This window comes from Heptranchias perlo, chromosome 1 (assembly GCF_035084215.1).
Source record: "Heptranchias perlo isolate sHepPer1 chromosome 1, sHepPer1.hap1, whole genome shotgun sequence".
NCBI classification, from domain to species: Eukaryota; Metazoa; Chordata; class Chondrichthyes; order Hexanchiformes; family Hexanchidae; genus Heptranchias; species Heptranchias perlo.
In genome coordinates this window covers 118,203,641-118,224,099 of record NC_090325.1, presented here as the reverse complement: position 1 = coordinate 118,224,099, position 20,459 = coordinate 118,203,641, and the positions used below count along the sequence as shown (strand labels likewise).

The 20,459-nt window shown below is 43.2% G+C and overlaps 1 protein-coding gene across 1 annotated transcript in view; it reads left to right on the top strand.

The window, feature by feature from the left end:
* Positions 1–7,613: 7,613 nt before the first annotated feature.
* Positions 7,614–20,459, top strand: part of cds1 (CDP-diacylglycerol synthase (phosphatidate cytidylyltransferase) 1) — a 90,775-nt gene continuing 77,929 nt past the window's right edge. The window contains exon 1 of the mRNA XM_067990536.1: positions 7,614–7,727. Within this exon, the coding sequence (XP_067846637.1) occupies positions 7,671–7,727 (57 nt within the window). The 5' untranslated portion in view covers positions 7,614–7,670. The remainder of the gene's footprint in view (positions 7,728–20,459) is intronic.

The following is a 20,459-nucleotide window of genomic DNA, read 5'->3' as shown; positions in this document are numbered from 1 at the left end:
TCCCGACCCACTCACCCTACCAACCACTGTCCCCTTAGAATCTACTAGTGGATCAACAATCACCACCCCTTTCTGCATTTCCCTCCAGAATGTGAGCTCACTCGCAAACAAGCCCCATGCCATTCACAACAGTATTGTGGATGATTGCATTGGAATTCTGGCTTTGACAGAAACTTGGTTCTCCTATCTCCCCTCTCCATAAGACCTCCCTTGACCCCATTTCCATTAAACTGCTGACTACCCAACTTCCCTCACATACCCCCATGGTACCTACCATTGTAAATGTTTCCCTCTCCTTAGGCCATCATGGACCCCTCCAGGTGATGATATGTTGCCCCTTGTTGAAGCCTCTCGACTGGCTATATTTTTCACTAACTGTCCTTACCAAATTGCTGCGGTGGCAGTGTGGCGTTTCTCACCAAGTCACACCTTGTTCCCTCCCTCTTTCCCATCCTTTGTTGCCTTCTCCTCATTTGAGCACCTCACTGTGTTCAACCCCTCTTGTCTCTCCTTTTAAAGCCTCTTTTTTTACCATCCCTCAAAGCCCACCCAGAGTTTTGCAACAAGATATTCTCCTTTGTTTCCTCTTTCAGCCTCTGCCCTACACAACTACTCATTCTCTGTGATTTCAATCTCCATCTCAGCCCCTCTTGCTCTCCTTCTGATTTTCTTGATTTATTTTCTAAACTTCTCCTTCCATATAAACTCTCATACAGCAACCTCCTTGATCTTGTCATCTCACGTGACCTCACTACTTGGTCTCAATCATAGACAAGGTATCTCAAAAAACATTTCCTTGTATCCCTCACCACCCACATTCCCTACTATAATTAGTTGACCCAGGAAGGTCAATTGAAACTGCATTATATCTGTTCCACAACCCTTAATTCTTTATTGAATTCTGTACACTTGTTGCAAGTCTTTCTTTACTTCAAAGAATGGAACATTTACTAATTAACAGTATTTTTTGAAGTCCAATATGTAGCTGCCTATTGCAGTACTTTATATAAATATGATTCAAAGTTGGTATCTCAAATATCTATTATATTTTGCTGGTGGTTCAATGATTCACTTGTGACTTTATGTAATCTATTACAGGTTCTGACTGCACTGCATGTACCAAGAATACCACAGTGACATCATAAAGATGGTGTGGAGCATGAAATATCTATATGTAAACAATAGAACCACTTCACCTGTTGTAAGAGTGAGTCCATGCATTCATAAACCTTTATTCTCTCTCAACTAATCCAGTTGCCTTATTTTCAGAAATGATCACCAAATGATAGTTAAAGAAAACCCTAATGATTCTTCATGTTGTACAATTTTGCAGTTAAGTGATAGTCCAGAGAATTTATATCACAGGCAAGTTGCTAACAAATCAGTCACTCTGTTGCACCTTTATGTAAATAGGATCAATGTGTATCCTTAGAACCCAAATTTCACATGACTTATTTCAAACTAATGAACCCATGCTTCAGTTCAAACTGATGAAATCTTCAGTTCAAAAGGACCTATTTTGGCACAAATTGCTGGAAAACAAAAATAAGCTGTCATCCACTTCAACGTATACCCTATTCTACTGGACCATGCACTTATTTACCTAGTAATGTGTATTTTAAAATAACATACATGGTAATAAATAGAACATGGTACAGGGTTGGGTTAACCTATTTATAGTTCACTGTTGTGAATGTCTTACACAATTCTGTAGGGTTAATTATCAGTTCTAGATAATGAGCTGATTGTGACATACAGTATGAATCCTCTATGACTCACAGCCACCCTTAATGACCCAATGTAAATAGGTGATCATCTTTGTTTACAAATACTGAAACATTAAGTCATGTAACTTTGAATAAAGTTGATTTATAATTTATTCCAATCGCCCTAGAGTTTTTTGAATACTCACAGTTTGGTTACTAAATCTGTTGCAGTGCAAAGCTTTGTAATATGCTTTTAAGTTTTATTTGTTTTTATATTTATTGAAATACTTTTCTTTACAGCCACCATTGTTGCACATTTTTCTGTTTTACAGTACATCTTGCAAACCACTTTAAACAAGATGATGATGGTCCTCCCTGATGGCTCAGTTGGTAAATATACTGTCTACTGTAGAATGCAGCTATACAGAGAAGGAGGATGTCATGTTTGATCCTGAATCGTGCTCAGATAGCTGATCTCAGCTGGTATGACAATAAATGTTACAATTTGCTTTACCTTCCTTGGGCTAGGGAGGGGAAACATCATCCAGAACTCCCACTCCTCTTCATTATCGAGCAACTCTTGCTGGAAAACATATGGGTGTGGACATCTGGTGAGGTCAAGATTACCCCATTCCTTTTAAATAGCTCACTGGCACTCACTGTCTGGACTCACACATAAAGATTTGCCTCTTGGGTGATGCATTAGTGAGCAACCAGGTGTAATGGAATCACAACTTTCAGGAGAGAAGGGGATAAGTTGAAGGGAAAAATTGTGATTTTAAAAAAGACAGTGGCCTTTATTTTTACTGGGGGATGTGTTCAGCACAGGTGGTGGTGCAGATGGGAGGGAGCCCTCCATGGGGATCTCAGCGTGAGGGCTGGGCCACTTTAACCCTGGGCCTCACTTAAATATTCTAGCACTGTCTCCTGCCCAAAACCAGCAGTACTAATGTCAGGGCCAGTGGGCGGGAGCAGAAAATCGGGTTGGGAGCCTTAGGACCCTAGGGACCCAAAGGACCCAAAGGAATGAACCTCGAACATAACCGTAACGCTTTGCAAGGGCTTTGGCAGCTGATGCCTGTGCAGAGGGGGGCCCCAAGGACTCCATGCGGAGTCTGGGGGGGCGGGGGAACACTCCTGCTCCTTCTGGTCTACAAGGAGGTCTCACAAAAGTAATTCTACATAACTTAGTAAGTGGACTCAGCCTTCCAAGCACCATTCTCACTGGGTAAGGGGGGTTAAAATCGAGGCCAGTGTCTACAACAGTTAATATTAGTAGGAAAAACAAAAGCAATTGCATAGAATTACATTGATTCTACATGACGTGGAGGTGCCGGTGATGGACTGGGGTGGACAAATGTAAGGACTTGCACAACACCAGGTTATAGTCCAACAGTTTTATTTTAAATCACAAGCTTTCGGAGCTTTCCTCCTTCGTCAGGTGAGTGAAGGGTTCTAAAAACGCATAGCATATATAGTCAGAGAACAATGCCTGGTGATTACAGATAAGCTTTCCAACTGCCCCCTATCACACCTCGGCTGGGAGACGATCACAGCAATCAAAGGTGTCGTTGGTGTTCAGACAGGTTAGCCACGGAAAACATTACATCCCAGTATACTGAATACACAATGGGTCAGATCACAAAGACAGAGAGAGAAAGAGACCCGAAAGGCAGAGAGAGAGAGAGAATGTCCAGTTGTATTAAAAACAGATAACTTTTTTTCGCTGGTGGGGTTACATGTAGCGTGACATGAACCTAAGATCCTGGTTGAGGCCATCCTCATGGGTGCAGAACTTGGCTATCAATTTCTGCTCGACGATTTTGCGTTGTCGTGTGTCTCGAAGGCCGCCTTGGAGAACGCTTACCCGAAGATCGGAGGCTGAATGTCCTTGACTGCTGAAGTGTTCCCCGACTGGGAGGGAACCCTCCTGTCTGGCGATTGTTGAGCGGTGTCCGTTCATCCATTGTCGCAGTGTCTGCATGGTCTCGCCGATGTACCATGCTCCGCGGAGGGCATCCTTTCCTGCAACGTATGAGATAGACAACGTTGGCCGAGTCACAGGAGTATGAACCATGTACCTGGTGGGTGGTGTCCTCTCGTGTGATGGTGGTATCTGTGTCGATGATCTGGCATGTCTTGCAGAGGTTGCCGTGGCAGGGTTGTGTGGTGTCGTGGACGCTGTTCTCCCGAAAGCTGGGTAATTTGCTGCGAACGATGATCTGTTTGAGGTTAGGTGGCTGTTTGAAGGCGAGAAGTGGAGGCGTGGGGATGGCCTTAGCGAGGTGTTCGTCGTCATCGATGACATGTTGAAGGCTGCGAAGAACATGGCGCAGTTTCTGCGCTCCGGGGAACCCGTGTGTTTGGGTAAAGAACAGGTTGTCGAAGGTGAAGACATTGTGATCCAGGATGAAGCGGATGAGTTGTAGGATGGCATCTGGAGATTGGCTGTTGTTGGTGTTGAGTATTGATGCTGTCGCAGCGATGCCGTCATCGTGGGGGATACTGGTGTAGAGTGCTGAGACGTCCATCGTGGTGAGAAGTGTTCCTGGTTCAACTGGTCCGTGGGTGCTGAGTTTCTGTAGGAAGTCTGTAGTGTCGTGACAGAAGCTGGGGGTTCCCTGTACGATGGGTTTCAGGATGCCCTCGACGTATCCAGAGAGGTTCTCACACAGGGTTCCCCGGAGCGGAGAAACTACGCCATGTTCTTCGCAGCCTTCAACATGTCATCGATGACGACGAACACCTCGCTAAGGCCATCCCCACGCCTCCACTACTCGCCACCCAACCTCAAACAGACCATCGTTCGCAGCAAATTACCCAGCTTTCAAGAGAACAGCGTCCACGACACCACACAACCCTGCCACGGCAAAGTCTGCAAGACATGCCAGATCATTGACACAGATACCACCATCACACGAGAGGACACCACCCACCAGGTACATGGCTCATACTCCTGTGACTCGGCCAACATTGTCTACCTCATACGTTGCAGGAAAGGATGCCCCGGAGCATGGTACATCGGCGAGACCATGCAGACACTGCGACAACGGATAAACGGACACCGCACAACGATCGCCAGACAGGAGGGTTCCCTCCCAGTCGGGGAACACTTCAGCAGTCAAGGACATTCAGCCTCCGATCTTCGGGTAAGCATTCTCCAAGGCGGCCTTCGAGACACACGACAACGCAAAATCGTCGAGCAGAAATTGATAGCCAAGTTCTGCACCCATGAGGATGGCCTCAACCGGGATCTTGGGTTCATGTCACACTACATGTAACCCCATCAGTGAAAAAAAGTTATCTGTTTTTAATACAACTGGACATTCTCTCTCTCTCTCTGCCTTTCAGGTCTCTTTCTCTCTCTGTCTTTGTGATCTGACCCATTGTGTATTCAGTATACTGGGATGTAATGTTTTCCGTGGCTAACCTGTCTGAACACCAACGACACCTTTGATTGCTGTGATCGTCTCCCAGCCGAGGTGTGATAGGATGGAAAGATTATCTGTAATCACCAGGCATTGTTCTCTGACTATATATGCTATGCGTTTCTAGAACCCTTCACTCACCTGACGAAGGAGGAAAGCTCTGAAAGCTTGTGATTTAAAATAAAACTGTTGGACTATAACCTGGTGTTGTCCAAGTCCTTACATTGATTCTACATCACAGAAACAGTCCATTTGGCCCAATTGGTCTTTGCTGATGTTTATACTCCATCCGAGCCTCATCCCACTCTAATTACCTTTTCCCACCCTGCTCCCATATCCTCCATCATGTATGCATCAAGCCTCCAATTGTATGTGTCAATGCTATGTATATCAACCACTCCATGTGGCTGTAAGTTCTACATGCTCGCTCACCACTCTCTGTGTAAAGAAATGCCTCCTAAATTCTTTATTTGATCTTATATATTTATGCCCTCTTGTTCTGGACTCACCCATAAGTGGAAACAGTTTCTCCGCACAATCCTATCAAACCTCTTTATCATTTTAAAGACCTTATCTTAGTCATCTCTTTTTCACACAAAAGTGCCCCTGGCTGCTCAATCTTTCAGTCAGAATATGCAATCATGTAACACCTTTCACAACCTCAGGATGTCCCACAGCATTTCACAGCCAATGAAATACTTTTGCAGTCTAGTCACTATTGTTAATGTAAGCAAATGCAGCAGAGTGTTTGCACACAGCAAAGTCCCACGAACAGCAGTGATAAATAACCAGATTATCTGTTTTAGTGATGTTGATTAGGGATAAATTGTTGGTTAGGATATTGTTCCCCTGTTCTTCTTTGAATAGTGCCACGGGATCTTTCGGCACACCAGAAGGGGTCTCTATTTAACACCTCACTCCCAACAATGCAACACTCTCAGCACTGGACTAGCCTACATTATGCGCTCAAATAGGGCTGAACCCACGACCGTTTGATTCAGAGGCGAGCAATGGTAGAATCTGCAATTTGCAGAGGCAATATGTTTAAATGTAAGCATATTTTTACACAATGTCAAATGGGTCGCAACCTTCGAATATCCTCTGAAACGAACTGATTCCCAGATGAAAAAGTGCATGTTTATTGATTTAGAAAAAAATGCTTATTTTTAAATCCAAATTTTCTAAATCTGTTTGCAAAACATTTTGCATTTTAAAAAAACTTTAACAAGAGCTCGTGCAGCAAAAATCCCGCTGGCGCCGACTGATAAATGTGAAACAGATTTGTTTTATTTAATAACAACTGCATTTCAGATGGGGGGGGGGGGTGGGAAGACCATTAATTCGTCTAAGCTGTGCATTGATCTAACTCACTGTCTTGCCGTAGAATATCTCCACAGTGCCATTTACAAAGTTTGATAATCAATGAACACTGATTGCTGTGCAGCTTTAATAGTTTTCTGCCCGGACTCGGAGAACGCGCGCGTGTCACAGCCCCACCAAGAAAGCTCTGCGGCTCGAGCGCTGCCCGGCCGCGGTTACCAGGCGATTTAGAACCTGCGTCAGAACGGGAGCGGCGATCAGTCTGAGCCCGGACCGGAGCGACCCGACCCGACCCACTGCCCTCACCAGTACACCACCGGACCGGTCTGATCCTGATCCTGATCCGGCCCAGACCAAGGCCCCGAGCCGAGCCGAGCCGACCCGACCGTGTTTTTTTTTAATATTTCGGGACTTTTGCTGCGAGTTCCCAGATGATATCGAGGCACCAGGATCGGCGGGTCCGAGTGTCATTTTTGAAAGGGAGAGGAGGAGGATTTAAATAGACCGAGAGTGAGGGGGTAAACCGGCTACAGGAGGGCAGGCCGAGAGAGTGAGGGGGTAAACCGGCTACAGGGGGAGAGGCGGACCGAGAGTGAGGGGCTAATCCGGCTACAGGGGGAGAGGCAGACCGAGAGTGAGGGGGTAAACCGGCTACAGGGGGGAGACAGACCGAGAGTGAGGGGGTAATCCGGCTACAGGGGGAGAGGCAGACCGAGAGTGAGGGGGTAAACCGGCTACAGGGGGGAGACAGACCGAGAGTGAGGGGCTAATCCGGCTACAGGGGGAGAGGCAGACCGAGAGTGAGGGGCTAATCCGGCTACAGGGGGAGAGGCGGACCGAGAGTGAGGGGGTAATCCGGCTACAGGGGGAGAGGCAGACCGAGAGTGAGGGGCTAATCCGGCTACAGGGGGAGAGGCGGACCGAGAGTGAGGGGGTAATCCGGCTACAGGGGGAGAGGCGGACCGAGAGTGAGGGGGTAATCCGGCTACAGGGGGAGAGGCGGACCGAGAGTGAGGGGCTAATCCGGCTACAGGGGGAGAGGCGGACCGAGAGTGAGGGGCTAATCCGGCTACAGGGGGAGAGGCGGACCGAGAGTGAGGGGGTAATCCGGCTACAGGGGGAGGCAGACCGAGAGTGAGGGGGTAATCCGACTAGAGGGGGAAGGTAGACCGAGAGTGAGGGGGTAATCCGACTACAGGGAGAGAGACACTGAGCAATGACGGAGCCCAGGAGGAGAAAAGCAGAGAAGGTGCCTGAGAACCAGAGCGACAAGGTAAGGAATCACCTCTACTGTATATAGGAATTACTGTATATGTATGTATGTATGTGACCAGGTATGAAACCTGATGCAGTGCAAGAGTCAAACCTCAGTGCTGTACATAAGGAGTTACGGAGAAAATGTGCTAAAACAGGTATAACCTTACTAATGTACATAATTACTGGGACAGAAAACCCAAATGTTAGCAATGCAACGTGTTTTTTAAAAAAGGAAACCTGACTACACTTACTGCTGTATTAAATACTGAGAAAATGTCTGTAAAACTATAGTGTTTAACCTACTGTATATAATAATTAGAGTGCAATTCGGTCAATTATGTCAGTACTGTGTAAAACCAATTAGGAAACCAGAATGCAGTGGTATAAATTAATGCACCTATAAATTACTATATCTAAACTATTACAACAATCCAAATAAGATTAAAATAATCAAACGCAAAATACTGCGAATGCTGGAAATCTGAAGATAAAATAATGTTGGCTGTGTTGTACATTTCAACAATTACTGAGACCTAAATATAATTAATAATGAAGTACTGTCCGAACAGTATTATAGTCGTATGCACCCAGCAGCCACCAGGGTCACATTCATAAGACATCTGTACTCATTACACTCATCGTCAACTGCATCCTAGAATGTTGTATATAAAAAGTTATAGTATTGCAAATGAGGAAATATGAGTTATAGAATATTAGTACAAGTAGTTATAATTACATTTATATTATACTAAACTTGAGTGGAAAAAAACTGATCAAAAGTAATCCCTTCAAAAAAACTATTTTCAGATCACCTGCAGTAAACCTGCACTGATTATGTTGCAATCTTCAAATCTTCTCATGTGAATGTCATTGTCGTGCCTAGTCAGCCTTAAAGCCTGTTACCAATACCTTGAGTAAACGCAAACTAATAATAGATACAAGGGAGTGAGTGCTGGGCAGTAATATTATTTCTAGATCTGAATAACAATTAAAAACTATTTGAGCTTCATTCTTGTGGTTTTGGACATCATTAAATCACAAAAGTTAAAGCCTTGTAATCACATCTGGATATTCTGTATTCTTTACCAGCTATTGTAGTTATAGCAATTACAGTTAAGGTGGTAATATTAGTAATGTGAGTAACGATACTACTGGTTGAGATATCACATTGGAGTGTATTTTAAAACCGTTTGATGATCAAATGTGAGCACAAAGCTTGAGTGATTCCTCAGTGTCATCTGACTTCAAGATGTGTTGATTTTTTGAAACACCATTTTGGTTCACCTGGCAGGCCCCACTCATACTTGGGTTTGTGGTCCCACAACTGCCGCTGTGCTGTCTGATTGATATCAAATTGTGGACGAGGTGGAACTTTCTGCAGTTCAACATTGGCCAGACTGAAGCTATCTAGCTCCTCCAAGAAGCTCCAAGCTTTATCCCCTGATTTCATCCCTTAAACCGAATGCACATAGCATGCTCGACTCTGAGCCAAGCTTCAAACTCCAGTTCCAATCCTTCACTAAAACTGCCTATTTTCACCTCTGTAACATTGTTTGTCTCCATCCCTACCTCAACCCCTGCCACTATAACCTTAATTTGTGGGAGAACCTTCACCAAACGAACTGCAGCGGTTCAAGAATGCGGCTCACCACCACCTTCTCAAGGGCAATTAGGAATGGGCAATAAATGCTGGCCTCGCCAGTGACACCCACATCCCATGAACGAATAAAAGAAAATTGTATTTTTGTCACCATCAGACTCAATTTTTCTAATGCCCGTCACACTGAACTTCATCCTTCAAAACTCCAACTCACCCAGAATTCTTACCAGCATCTTATTCCATAGAAAGTCATGCTTTCTGATCACCCTTGTCTTTACTGACCTTCATTGGCTCCCCATTCTTTAGGACATCATCTTCAAAATTCTTGTCTATGTCTTTAAATTCCCCTGCAGTGTTGCTCCACCCTACCTTTCCAACCTTCTCCACTCCTTTGTTCCATTTCACACCCTTCACTCCTCCAAATTTGATCTGCTGAGCGACCCCTGCTCACTACAACCTTCCATTGATGCCACTCACTGGAACTGTCTCCCTAAATCCTCCATCTTGCTACATCTCTCCCCACCTTCAAAAACCTCCTAAATCCTGTTTCTTCAATCGTGCCTTTGGCCACCTCCCCTAAGTTTGTCTCCTGCTCCTGTTTGGATCTAACGCTGAACTCTGCAATGTCATGGGGCATTATATATTAAATAAATCTGTATATGTGGATTTCACAGTGGAAGTCCTCTTGCATGTTGGGTCACTACAGTTTTGTTGGGGGACAGCAGTGGATGGCAAACTGCTTGATTTGAACTGCGTTGTTGGTTTTTATTTCACTGCTTAAAACAGGGAAATAGCATACCATATCAATTTATATTTGCAATAGTTCTACTATACATAAATTTTTCATTTTTTTTCACAATTGAGTAAAACTGCTAAATGTCTACTCATTCTCACATCTTCACTATTCAACTCTGGCCAGTTACTTTCCACAAGTGACCTTTTCTTGGTCCTGGCAGCACAGGAGCCATTGTGTTTCATGAAGTATTTGATTACCGCTGTACTTATTTTTGTATTTTTTAATATAAAATCATTTTTTTTAAAGAAGTAAATCAGCACATTGTCTTTATAAAGAACATAAAAACAGAAGTGATAAAGTAAGGAAGACTTCGCTAATTTCAATAACTACATGGACAAGGGGAAAAAAGAATGACAAGCTGAGGACTCAAATATTAATGTCAGTAACTACAGAGAAAAAAGTGTCGAAAGAGGAACAATGTCTAATGCTGTTGTGTCAGAGAAGAAATGAGCAATAAAAGTATTAGTGATATCCAAATGTGCATTGAGATTATAATCTGTAATTAAGGCTCAAATTTAGGACAACATTAGTAATGCTAGTAAGCATGTTTATTTAGGGAGTTATATATAGGGAGAGAATCTAAATGAAAACATTAAATCAGAAAATCATATCAACAGTTTTATTCAGAACGAGGATCTGAGTTTATATAGTACAAATAACTGCTATAATATATATTTAGTGGGGAGATATGGAGTATTACATTTATTGCATAAATGACGACAAACACAAGTGAATCATTAAGGTCTTCCTCAATAATGTAAAAAGTTTTGTATTCCATTGTCTCACAGAACGATTACTATAATTAATACTGTTCCTCTTCCAATAAAGTTTAAAAAAAGATTATCTGCTTATAATTAGGGTATTTATATCAGCATGGAAGACACTTTAATACTTCTCAGTGGGTCTTGTAATCTGCGCTCACCTTTCTCTAGAAATTAATGACCTTCACCTTGAAAATATTGTTAGCTTTATAAAACAGTGAATTACACCAGAGTTACAGAGCTAGTGAAAATTCAGCTCCTTACAAATTATGATTTTAAAAAAAAAAAGCAAAATACTTTAAAAATGTTAAGTTTAGCCACTTTATGGAAGTTAACTGGTAACTATACATTTCAAGTCCACACAGCAAAAATATCTAATTTTGAAAGTTATAATTAGGGATTATTAAAATCAAATGTTACCAATTACCAGTGATAAATGTCTGGAATTTTTTCAGGTAGCAAATCGGTAAAAGATGATTTCCTCCTGAATTTGAGGGGAAAAATCCCCAAACTTTCTCCTTGTTTTCTTTCCAGAAATTGGGTCTGAAGATGTACATACATCACATTTTTGATGTTGGCATTTACATTGCATGCTGTGGGTGTCATGCTAATATCACAGATGTGATGTGCACGCATCTCTGGATTTGATTTTCAGCGGTAAGAGGTGAAAGCTATATAAATCGGATTTTTTTTTTAAGGAGACCTGGATTATCTTTGGGTACTGCTGTGAGGACGAGATATTCTTTATATAGCATCAAATATCAGTCTTTCATTCCTAGTTAGGTATGAAGCAGTAACAGTAGTGCAATGACACAGTACCACACTGATAGTCTCTTGAAGACTGAGGTCATTAATCAAAGGCTTACTCAGGTTGTACACCAGGGCATTGTTTACTAAGAGCAAAAATTCAACTTTTACCCTCTGCATAATCGCCAACAATTTTATTATCCTACCATCATATAATGGCTAGAGCCTTAGGTTCTTAGTTTTACTCTTAATTAAAAAAAATCCTAAGGGTTAAGTGAGAGTCTGGTGAGCCCCATATAAGTTTTCATTTAGTTAGTGCTGTTTTTAAGTCCCTTCCTTGTTTTGTTGAGTTTTAATGATCAAAATAAAAACTTTTTAACTTTTCCCCCCCATATTTGTCTGGGTTACTTTTTTTTGCCGGGGGGGTTGGGGGGTGGTTAGTGGGTGCAATTTTGTTTTTATTGTTTAAAGGTAATTTTGCGCTCTCTTTCTTTGTGGGTCCCACAAATTGCCTGGTAGGGTAGGTATCCTTTCCTAGGCCTGCACCAGTGCTGCTATAAATCACCTTCAGGAGAAATGTGACACGTGCTCAGTATTGATTCTGCCAACAATTTTCCCTTCCTCCCTTTTGGGAAATATCTAGCCTCCATTTCCACAGTGATACAGCTGAGATGGGGAACTTAGGGGTATATGGAATTAAATTTGAATCTGATTAAAATACAGCGCTTGTGCTCCAAAGTTCCATGCCATCACACTGCCTTGAGCATAATCTGATATTAAAGGAGCAACAAGATGTCTGTATAATTATATACATTGTCATATCTTAATAAGCAATTGCTTAATATGCAATTTATGGAAAAATTGTCAAGTAATCTAATTTTATAATTACAGCAACCATAATATAGGCTTCTGTCTGGCACATCCATAGTGTCACACCTTTGAAAGTTTGGCCTCACAGATGATAGTCTCAAAGAAGTCCATAAGCTCCTTGCACTTGTTGGAGGTTAGAGTGGAGGGTTCAGGGGAGAAGGGTTTAAGGAAACAGTTGGTAGTGGAAAAAAGAAGCCAGAGGTTATCTTTGCTTTTTAAGATGATGCTAGAGTAGTGAGTGGTTTTGGCAAAGGAGAACAAGGCCCGATAATGCTTGATGTAGTCCAGCCAAATTTGTCAATGGATGGCTAAATCAATTGTGTGCCAGATACAATCAAGGTCTGCACCCCTTGGACTTAAGGGAATGAAGATGGAGATCATACCAGGAGGAACAACCAGGATGGGAGAGAGTAAGGCTTTTATTGGGGACAAGGGCGTCATAGGTGAAGGTGAGGGACCAGTTGAGCAGATCAACAGCTCCAGATGTATCATGGCAAATGGAGGGCCAAAGGTTAGACTGTTGGGAGTTTGAAAGTGCAGTTGTAAGTGATTTGGGGGAGATTTTTTTCTGGGGTGGGTGAAGAAGGAAGTGAGGTTTGCAGAGGGTAGGGTGATATGGGTAGTGAGGGATACAAGGAAGCGGTCAGAGATGGCCTCGCCTTTGATTGAGACGTTGGGAGTAGAGAGGCAACGTAAGATGGCTTGGTCGAGAGGATGGGTGTGAATATGGGTAGGAGAGTTTATATGGACGGGGAAGTTTAGGGAGGACAGGAGGGCAATGAAATCAGAGGAGAGAGGGCAAGGTAAATTGAGATGGAGATTGAAATCACCAAGGATGAAGAGTTGCTCAGTGCAGAGGCTGAGAGGAAAGGAAGGAAGATATCTCAGTGAGAAGCTCTGGGTGGGGCTTGGGGGGCGATTAATTAATAAAGTCATGGGATTGGGTAGAAGTAAGAATGTGGAGTATATATTAAATGATAATTGTGCTTGAAATCACAAAGCAGGAAAGAGGTCCAGGAATTTTGGTGGATAGTTCATTAAAATAGTTGATTCAGTGTTTGCAACCAGAAATCAAATAAAATGTTGGGATGTATCATTTAGAGAGACTTAGACTTACAAGGAAGTAATGTTAAAGTTGTATCTGGCCTTGGTAAGGCTGGATCTGGAGTACTGTGTCCAGTTTTGGCCTCTGTATTCCAGGAAAGATGTTTTTTGGAGGAAGTTCAGAGGAGGCCTATGAGGCAGTTTCTTGAACTTAGAGGACTGAGTTATGAGGAAAGAAATGGGGTACCAATCGTGTACATTTTAGAACGAGAGGGAGAATCACACAAATTAGGAAGAAAGAAGGGGTTCTAATTCAGCACGATATGAAAGGAGGGGCATGGGGTCACAGCAGGCCACAGTAAACATCAGAACCTGTGCTCCAGTCCCTAGACTACTCACGAGCAGTGCCACAGAAGATCTATTAGTGGAGTTCAGTTTGCTCACTGCTGTTTTTAGTGCAATGGTTTATTTCTTAAATTCTTGTCTGCATTATTATAATGTTACCCATTTAAAATTAAGGATTGCATCAGGTCTTTCTGACTTAAGCTAATCCTGGTAAGTTTACTTTTGGGTTGCAGCCTGCTGTACAAGACCTGTGCATTAGATTGCCACTAGCACAGTATAAAAGCTGCTTTGGTGTTACCAGCAAATTTTGACAATCTCTCTCTTTCCATGCTGAATTTATTTATGTAAATGGAGAACCCACAAGAGGTTTCAATACAGATTCCTAGGTTACATCACTAGTTATGTCTTACCATATGCGAAACATCCCTTTTGATCTTGCTCTGCTTTCCATCCTTGAGATAATCCACTATCCATGCCACCACTTTTTTTTTAAATTCGTTCACGGGATGTGGGCGTCGCTGGCGAGGCCAGCATTTATTGCCCATCCCTAATTGCCCTTGAGAAGGTGGTGGTGAACCGCCTTCTTGAACCGCTGCAGTCCGTGTGGTGACGGTTCTCCCACAGTGCTGTTAGGAAGGGAGTTCCAGGATTTTAACCCAGCGACGATGAAGGAACGGCGATATATTTCCAAGTCGGGATGGTGTGTGACTTGGAGGGGAACGTGCAGGTGATGTTGTTCCCATGTGCCTGCTGCTCTTGTCCTTCTAGGTGGTAGAGGTCGCTGGTTTGGGAGGTGCTGTCGAAGAAGCCTTGGCGAGTTGCTGCAGTGCATCCTGTGGATGGTACACACTGCAGCCACAGTGCGCCGGTGGTGAAGGGAGTGAATGTTTAGGGTGATGGATGGGGTGCCAATCAAGCGGGCTGCTTTATCTTGGATGGTGTCGAGCTTCTTGAGTGTTGTTGGAGCTGCACTCATCCAGGCAAGTGGAGAGTATTCCATCACACTCCTGACTTGTGCCTTGTAGATGGTGGAAAGGCTTTGGGGAGTCAGGAGGTGAGTCACTCGCCGCAGAACACCCAGCCTCTGACCTGCTCTCGTAGCCACAGTATTTATATGGCTGGTCCAGTTCAGTTTCTGGTCAATGGTGACCCCCAGGATGTTGATGGTGGGGGATTCGGCGATGGTAATGCCGTTGAATGTCAAGGGGAGGTGGTTAGACTTTCTCTTGTTGGAGATGGTCATTGCCTGGCACTTATCTGGCGCGAATGTTACTTGCCACTTATGAGCCCAAGCCTGGATGTTGTCCAGGTCTTGCTGCATGTGGGCTCGGACTGCTTCATTATCTGAGGGGTTGCGAATGGAACTGAACACTGTGCAGTCATCAGCGAACATCCCCATTTCTGACCTTATGATGGAGGGAAGGTCATTGATGAAGCAGCTGAAGATGGTTGGGCCTAGGACACTGCCCTGAGGAACTCCTGCAGCAATGCCCTGGGGCTGAGATGATTGGCCTCCAACAACCACTACCATCTTCCTTTGTGCTAGGTATGACTCCAGCCACTGGAGAGTTTTCCCCCTGATTCCCATTGACTTCAATTTTACTAGGGCTCCTTGGTGCCACACTCGGTCAAATGCTGCCTTGATGTCAAGGGCAGTCACTCTCACCTCACCTCTGGAATTCAGCTCTTTTGTCCATGTTTGGACCAAGGCTGTAATGAGGTCTGGAGCCGAGTGGTCCTGGCGGAACCCAAACTGAGCATCGGTGAGCAGGTTATTGGTGAGTAAGTGCCGCTTGATAGCACTGTCGACGACACCTTCCATCACTTTGCTAATGATTGAGAGTAGACTGATGGGGCGGTAATTGGCCGGATTGGATTTGTCCTGCTTTTTGTGGACAGGACATACCTGGGCAATTTTCCACATTGTCGGGTAGATGCCAGTGTTGTAGCTGTACTGGAACAGCTTGGCTAGAGGCGCAGCTAGTTCTGGAGCACAAGACTTCAGCACTACAGCTGGGATGTTGTCGGGGCCCATAGCCTTTGCTGTATCCAGTGCACTCAGCCGTTTCTTGATATCACGTGGAGTAAATCGAATTGGCCGAAGACTGACTTCCGTGATGGTGGGGATATCGGGAGGAGGCTGAGATGGATCATCCACTCGGCACTTCTGGCTGAAGATGGTTGCAAACGCTTCAGCCTTGTCTTTTGCACTCACGTGCTGGACTCCGCCATCATTGAGAATGGGGATGTTTGCAGAGCCTCCTCCTCCCGTTAGTTGTTTAATTGTCCACCACCATTCACGACTGGATGTGGCAGGACTGCAGAGCTTTGATCTGATCCGTTGGTTGTGGAATCGCTTAGCTCTGTCTATAGCATGTTGCTTCCGCTGTTTAGCATGCATGTAGTCCTGAGTTGTAGCTTCACCAGGTTGGTACCTCATTTTTAGGTACGCCTGGTGCTGCTCCTGGCATGCTCTTCTACACTCCTCATTGAACCAGGGTTGATCCCCTGGCTTGTTGGTAATGGTAGAGTGAGGAATATGCCGGGCCATGAGGTTACAGATTGTGGTGGAATACAATTCTGCTGCTGCTGATGGCCCACAGCGCCTCATGGATGCCCAATTTTGAGCTGCTAGATCCGTTCTGAATCTATCCCATTTAGCACGGTGGTAGTGCCACACAACACGTTGGATGGTGTCCTCAGTGCGAAGACGGGACTTCATCTCCACGAGGACTGTGCGGTGGTCACTCCTACCAATACTGTCATGGACAGATGCATTTGCGACAGGGAGATTGGTGAGGACAAGGTCAAGTCAGTTTTTCCCTCGTGTTGGTTCGCTCACCACCTGCCGCAGGCCCAGTCTGGCAGCTATGTCCTTCAGGACTCAGCCAGCTCGGTCAGTAGTGGTGCTACCGAGCCACTCTTGGTGATGGACATTGAAGTCCCCCACCCAGAGTACATTTTGTGCCCTTGCTACCCTCAGTGCTTCCTCCAAGTGGTGCTCAACATGGAGGAGGACTGATTCATCAGCTGAGGGAGGACGGTAGGTGGTAATCAGCAGGAGGTTTCCTTGCCCATGTTTGACCTGATGCCATGAGATTTCATGGGGTCCAGAGTCAATGTTGAGGACTCCCAGGGCCACTCCCTCCTGACTGTATATCACTGTACCGCCACCTCTGGTGGGTCTGTCCTGCCGGTGGGACAGGACATACCCAGGGATGGTGATGGAAGAGTCTGGGACGTTGGCTGAAAGATATGATTCTGTGAGTATGGCTATGTCAGGCTGCTGCTTGACTCGTCTGTGGGACAGCTCTCCCAATTTTGGCACAAGTGCCCAGATGTTAGTAAGGAGGACCTTGCAGGGTCGACTGGGCTTGGTGTTTTGCCGTTGTCGTATCCGGTGCCTAGTGGTCCGTCCGGTTTTATTCTTATTATGACTTTTCGTAGCGAGATTTTACAACTGAGTGGCTTGCTCGGCCATTTCAGAGGGCAATTAAGAATCAACCACATTGCTGTGGGTCTGGAGTCACATATGGGCCAGACCGGGTAAGGACGGCAGGTTTTCACGACAATCCGGTAGTTTCATGGCCATCATCACTGATACTAGTATTTTAATTCCAGATTTTTATTTAATTAATTGAATTTAATTAATTGAATTTAAATTCGCCAGCTGCCGTGGCGGGATTTGAACTCATGACTCTGGATTTTAGTCCAGGCCTCTGGATTACTAGCCCAGTAACATAACCACTATGCTACCGTACCCCTTTAATACTATGAGCCTTAATGTTTGCAAATAGTGGCACTTTATCAAACTCTTTTTGAAAGTCTAAATATACTATATCTTCAACATTCCCTTTATCTATAAGCTTGGTAATTTTCTCAGAGTTCAATTAAATTAGTCAAGCATGATCTGCTCTTTACATCCATATTGACTGTCCCTGATTAGCTCATTCCTTTCCAGGTGTTCACTAATGTTATCCCTTATTCTAGCAGTTTTTCCTACTACTGCCTTGAGGCTAATAATTACCTAGCTTATCTCATTCCTCCCTTTTTTGAACAAGGTGCAACATTTATCACCCTCAAGTCTTTTGATGCAATTTTCATTTCTATAAGAATGTTGGTAACAATACTTCGAACTTGGTTATACTTGGTAACAATAATTAGAAATTTGTTGAAAATAATTTTACTTGGATGTTTTTTACTCTGTAATGCAGACTTATTTACAGATGGAACATGGCACATAATACTAGGCCTTGACACACAAACTAATCTCCCAAATCATTGATCACATCACTTAAGATATAGAAGCACTAGGGAAATGTGTGGCTAGTCATTGTAAAACGTAAGTAATAAAAGTGTGATTTCTCTGCTAGGTGCTAGGAAATGCACCATCTCCTTTCAGTAGGACTGCCTTTACATTTGTATTAAAGTCAAGTTTTCCAGAAAAAGGAAAATTATGTAAAACACAAAACCATGTTCCAAGCATTAATACATTAATATAGTATTGTAAACATTTAAAATTAGCATAAATAATTTCATAGCATGGTATGCTGCTTCTTTATATTTACTGCATATGCTTGTTCAAAGGTCACTAGAAAGGATGGGTCTATATGATGGATTGTAGCTAAGAAACAGGAAAGGACAAAAACAGTTATGGATGTATTTTATAGACCATCTGACTGATGACTCCACAGAGAAATATATGTGTATGCAGATCAGGAAGGCTGTAAGAAGAAAAATGTGATGATGGGATATTTTAACTAGATTTGGGGAGAAGTAGCAAAATAAGTAGAAAATACAATATATTTATTAAATACATTCAAGATCGTTTCCTAAAGCATATTTTAAAGCTAACTACGGAACAATGAACCAGAATTAGTTAACAATCTGGTAGTGAGGGAGCACTTTGGGAATAGTGACCATTATACAATTGAATTCACTATCAGGCTTTACAGTGAGAAAGGGTAGCCACAATCGAGGTTCTAGATTTAAACAAGACTAACTTTGAAAGGGTGATGAAGGAATTGATTACCATTGGATAGGAGAAATTATTATTTAGTAAATCTATGGGCCAGCAGTTGGATATTTTTAAGATAATTAATGGATTACAAAATAAGTGTGAGGAGAATTTAATTGAATAAGGGGATTTAGGGGCCCAAAAAGTGACTAAAAGGCCAATAGGATGATGGGCTTCAGCACAACAGGTATAGGAAGTCAAAGCAAGGAAATACTGTTGCAGTTACAGAGAGTGTTAGTTAAACCTCTCTTGAAATATTGTGCTCAGTTTGGGTGTCCCATCTTTGGATGGATATGTTAGCCTTGGAGAAAGTCCAGTGAAACTTCAACCTGATGATGATCTTGGATGAAAAGTCCAAAGTTATATTAGAATCTGCTTAAATTTTAGTTGTTATCTAGAGATGAGGTTAAGAGATGGCCTGTTTGAAATGCTTAAAATAATTAAGGGAATTGACCGGTGGATAGGAAAATTCAATTATGTTATGGTCATTATTTGTAAGATGTTCCCTTACAGTCAGGTTATTAACCAATTCTGGTTTGTTACTCATCACTAAATCTAGTATGGCTGTATCCCTTGTTAGTTCTAAAACATATTCCAGAAAACTGACCCAAATACATTTTAGAAATTCATTGCCTTTACTATTTGAGCTATTCTTCTTCTCCCAGTCTATATGAAAACTAAAGTCTCCCATAAAAACCATGTTGTTTCTGCGACATGCTTCCCTGGTCTCTGTATTTGTACATCCCCACTACTGTCAGGAGGTCTGTAGACAATTCCCATCAGAGTCTTGCATCCTTAGCTGTTTTTAGTTCTTCTTAGTTTCCATTGCCTGTTCACCCTTGCTAAAGTCCTTTCTTTCCACAACTGTAATTGTGTCTTTTATCAATATTGCTGCTACTGCTTTCCCAATTTTCCTGTCCTTTCTGAAGATCCTATAGCTTGGAATATTTAGCTCCCAATTATCTCCAGCTTGTAGCCAGGTCTCTTAATGGCTACTGCGTCATATCCTTTAAGCTGAATTTGTGCTTCTAACTCATTTATTTTATTTCTTGTGCTACGTGCATTCATGAACATAATTCTTCTTTTGGGTAACTGTCCCACCTTGCCCATATGCCCTGATAGGTCAAAAGTATGGAACATACACTATCACATTTTTGCTTGCCTATGATCTGTACTTTGCTATACAGGCATATTAATAGATTTTTAGTTTTCATCACTCCTGCTTTATTTTTAACATTTTATTATTACCTCCTGTAACATATTCTGTTCCCAAAGTATTTATATTATCTTTAGCTCCTTTTGTACTCTGACCTTTGCTCTTATCCCCTCTTTCTTTATCTTTTTAGATTATCAATTTTTCTGTCTGGACCCTCCTCCCCCCTTATTGATTGAGTCCTTTCTATAGTCCTATTAATCCTTTCCACTAGGACTTTAGTACCAGCCTGCTTCAGGTGCAGCCCGTCCCAGTATTGGTGCCAGTGTCCCATGAAAAGGAACCGCCCCCTTCCAACACCAGTTTTTCAACCACATGTTTACTTTACTAATTTGTTTTTCTCTATGCCAATTAG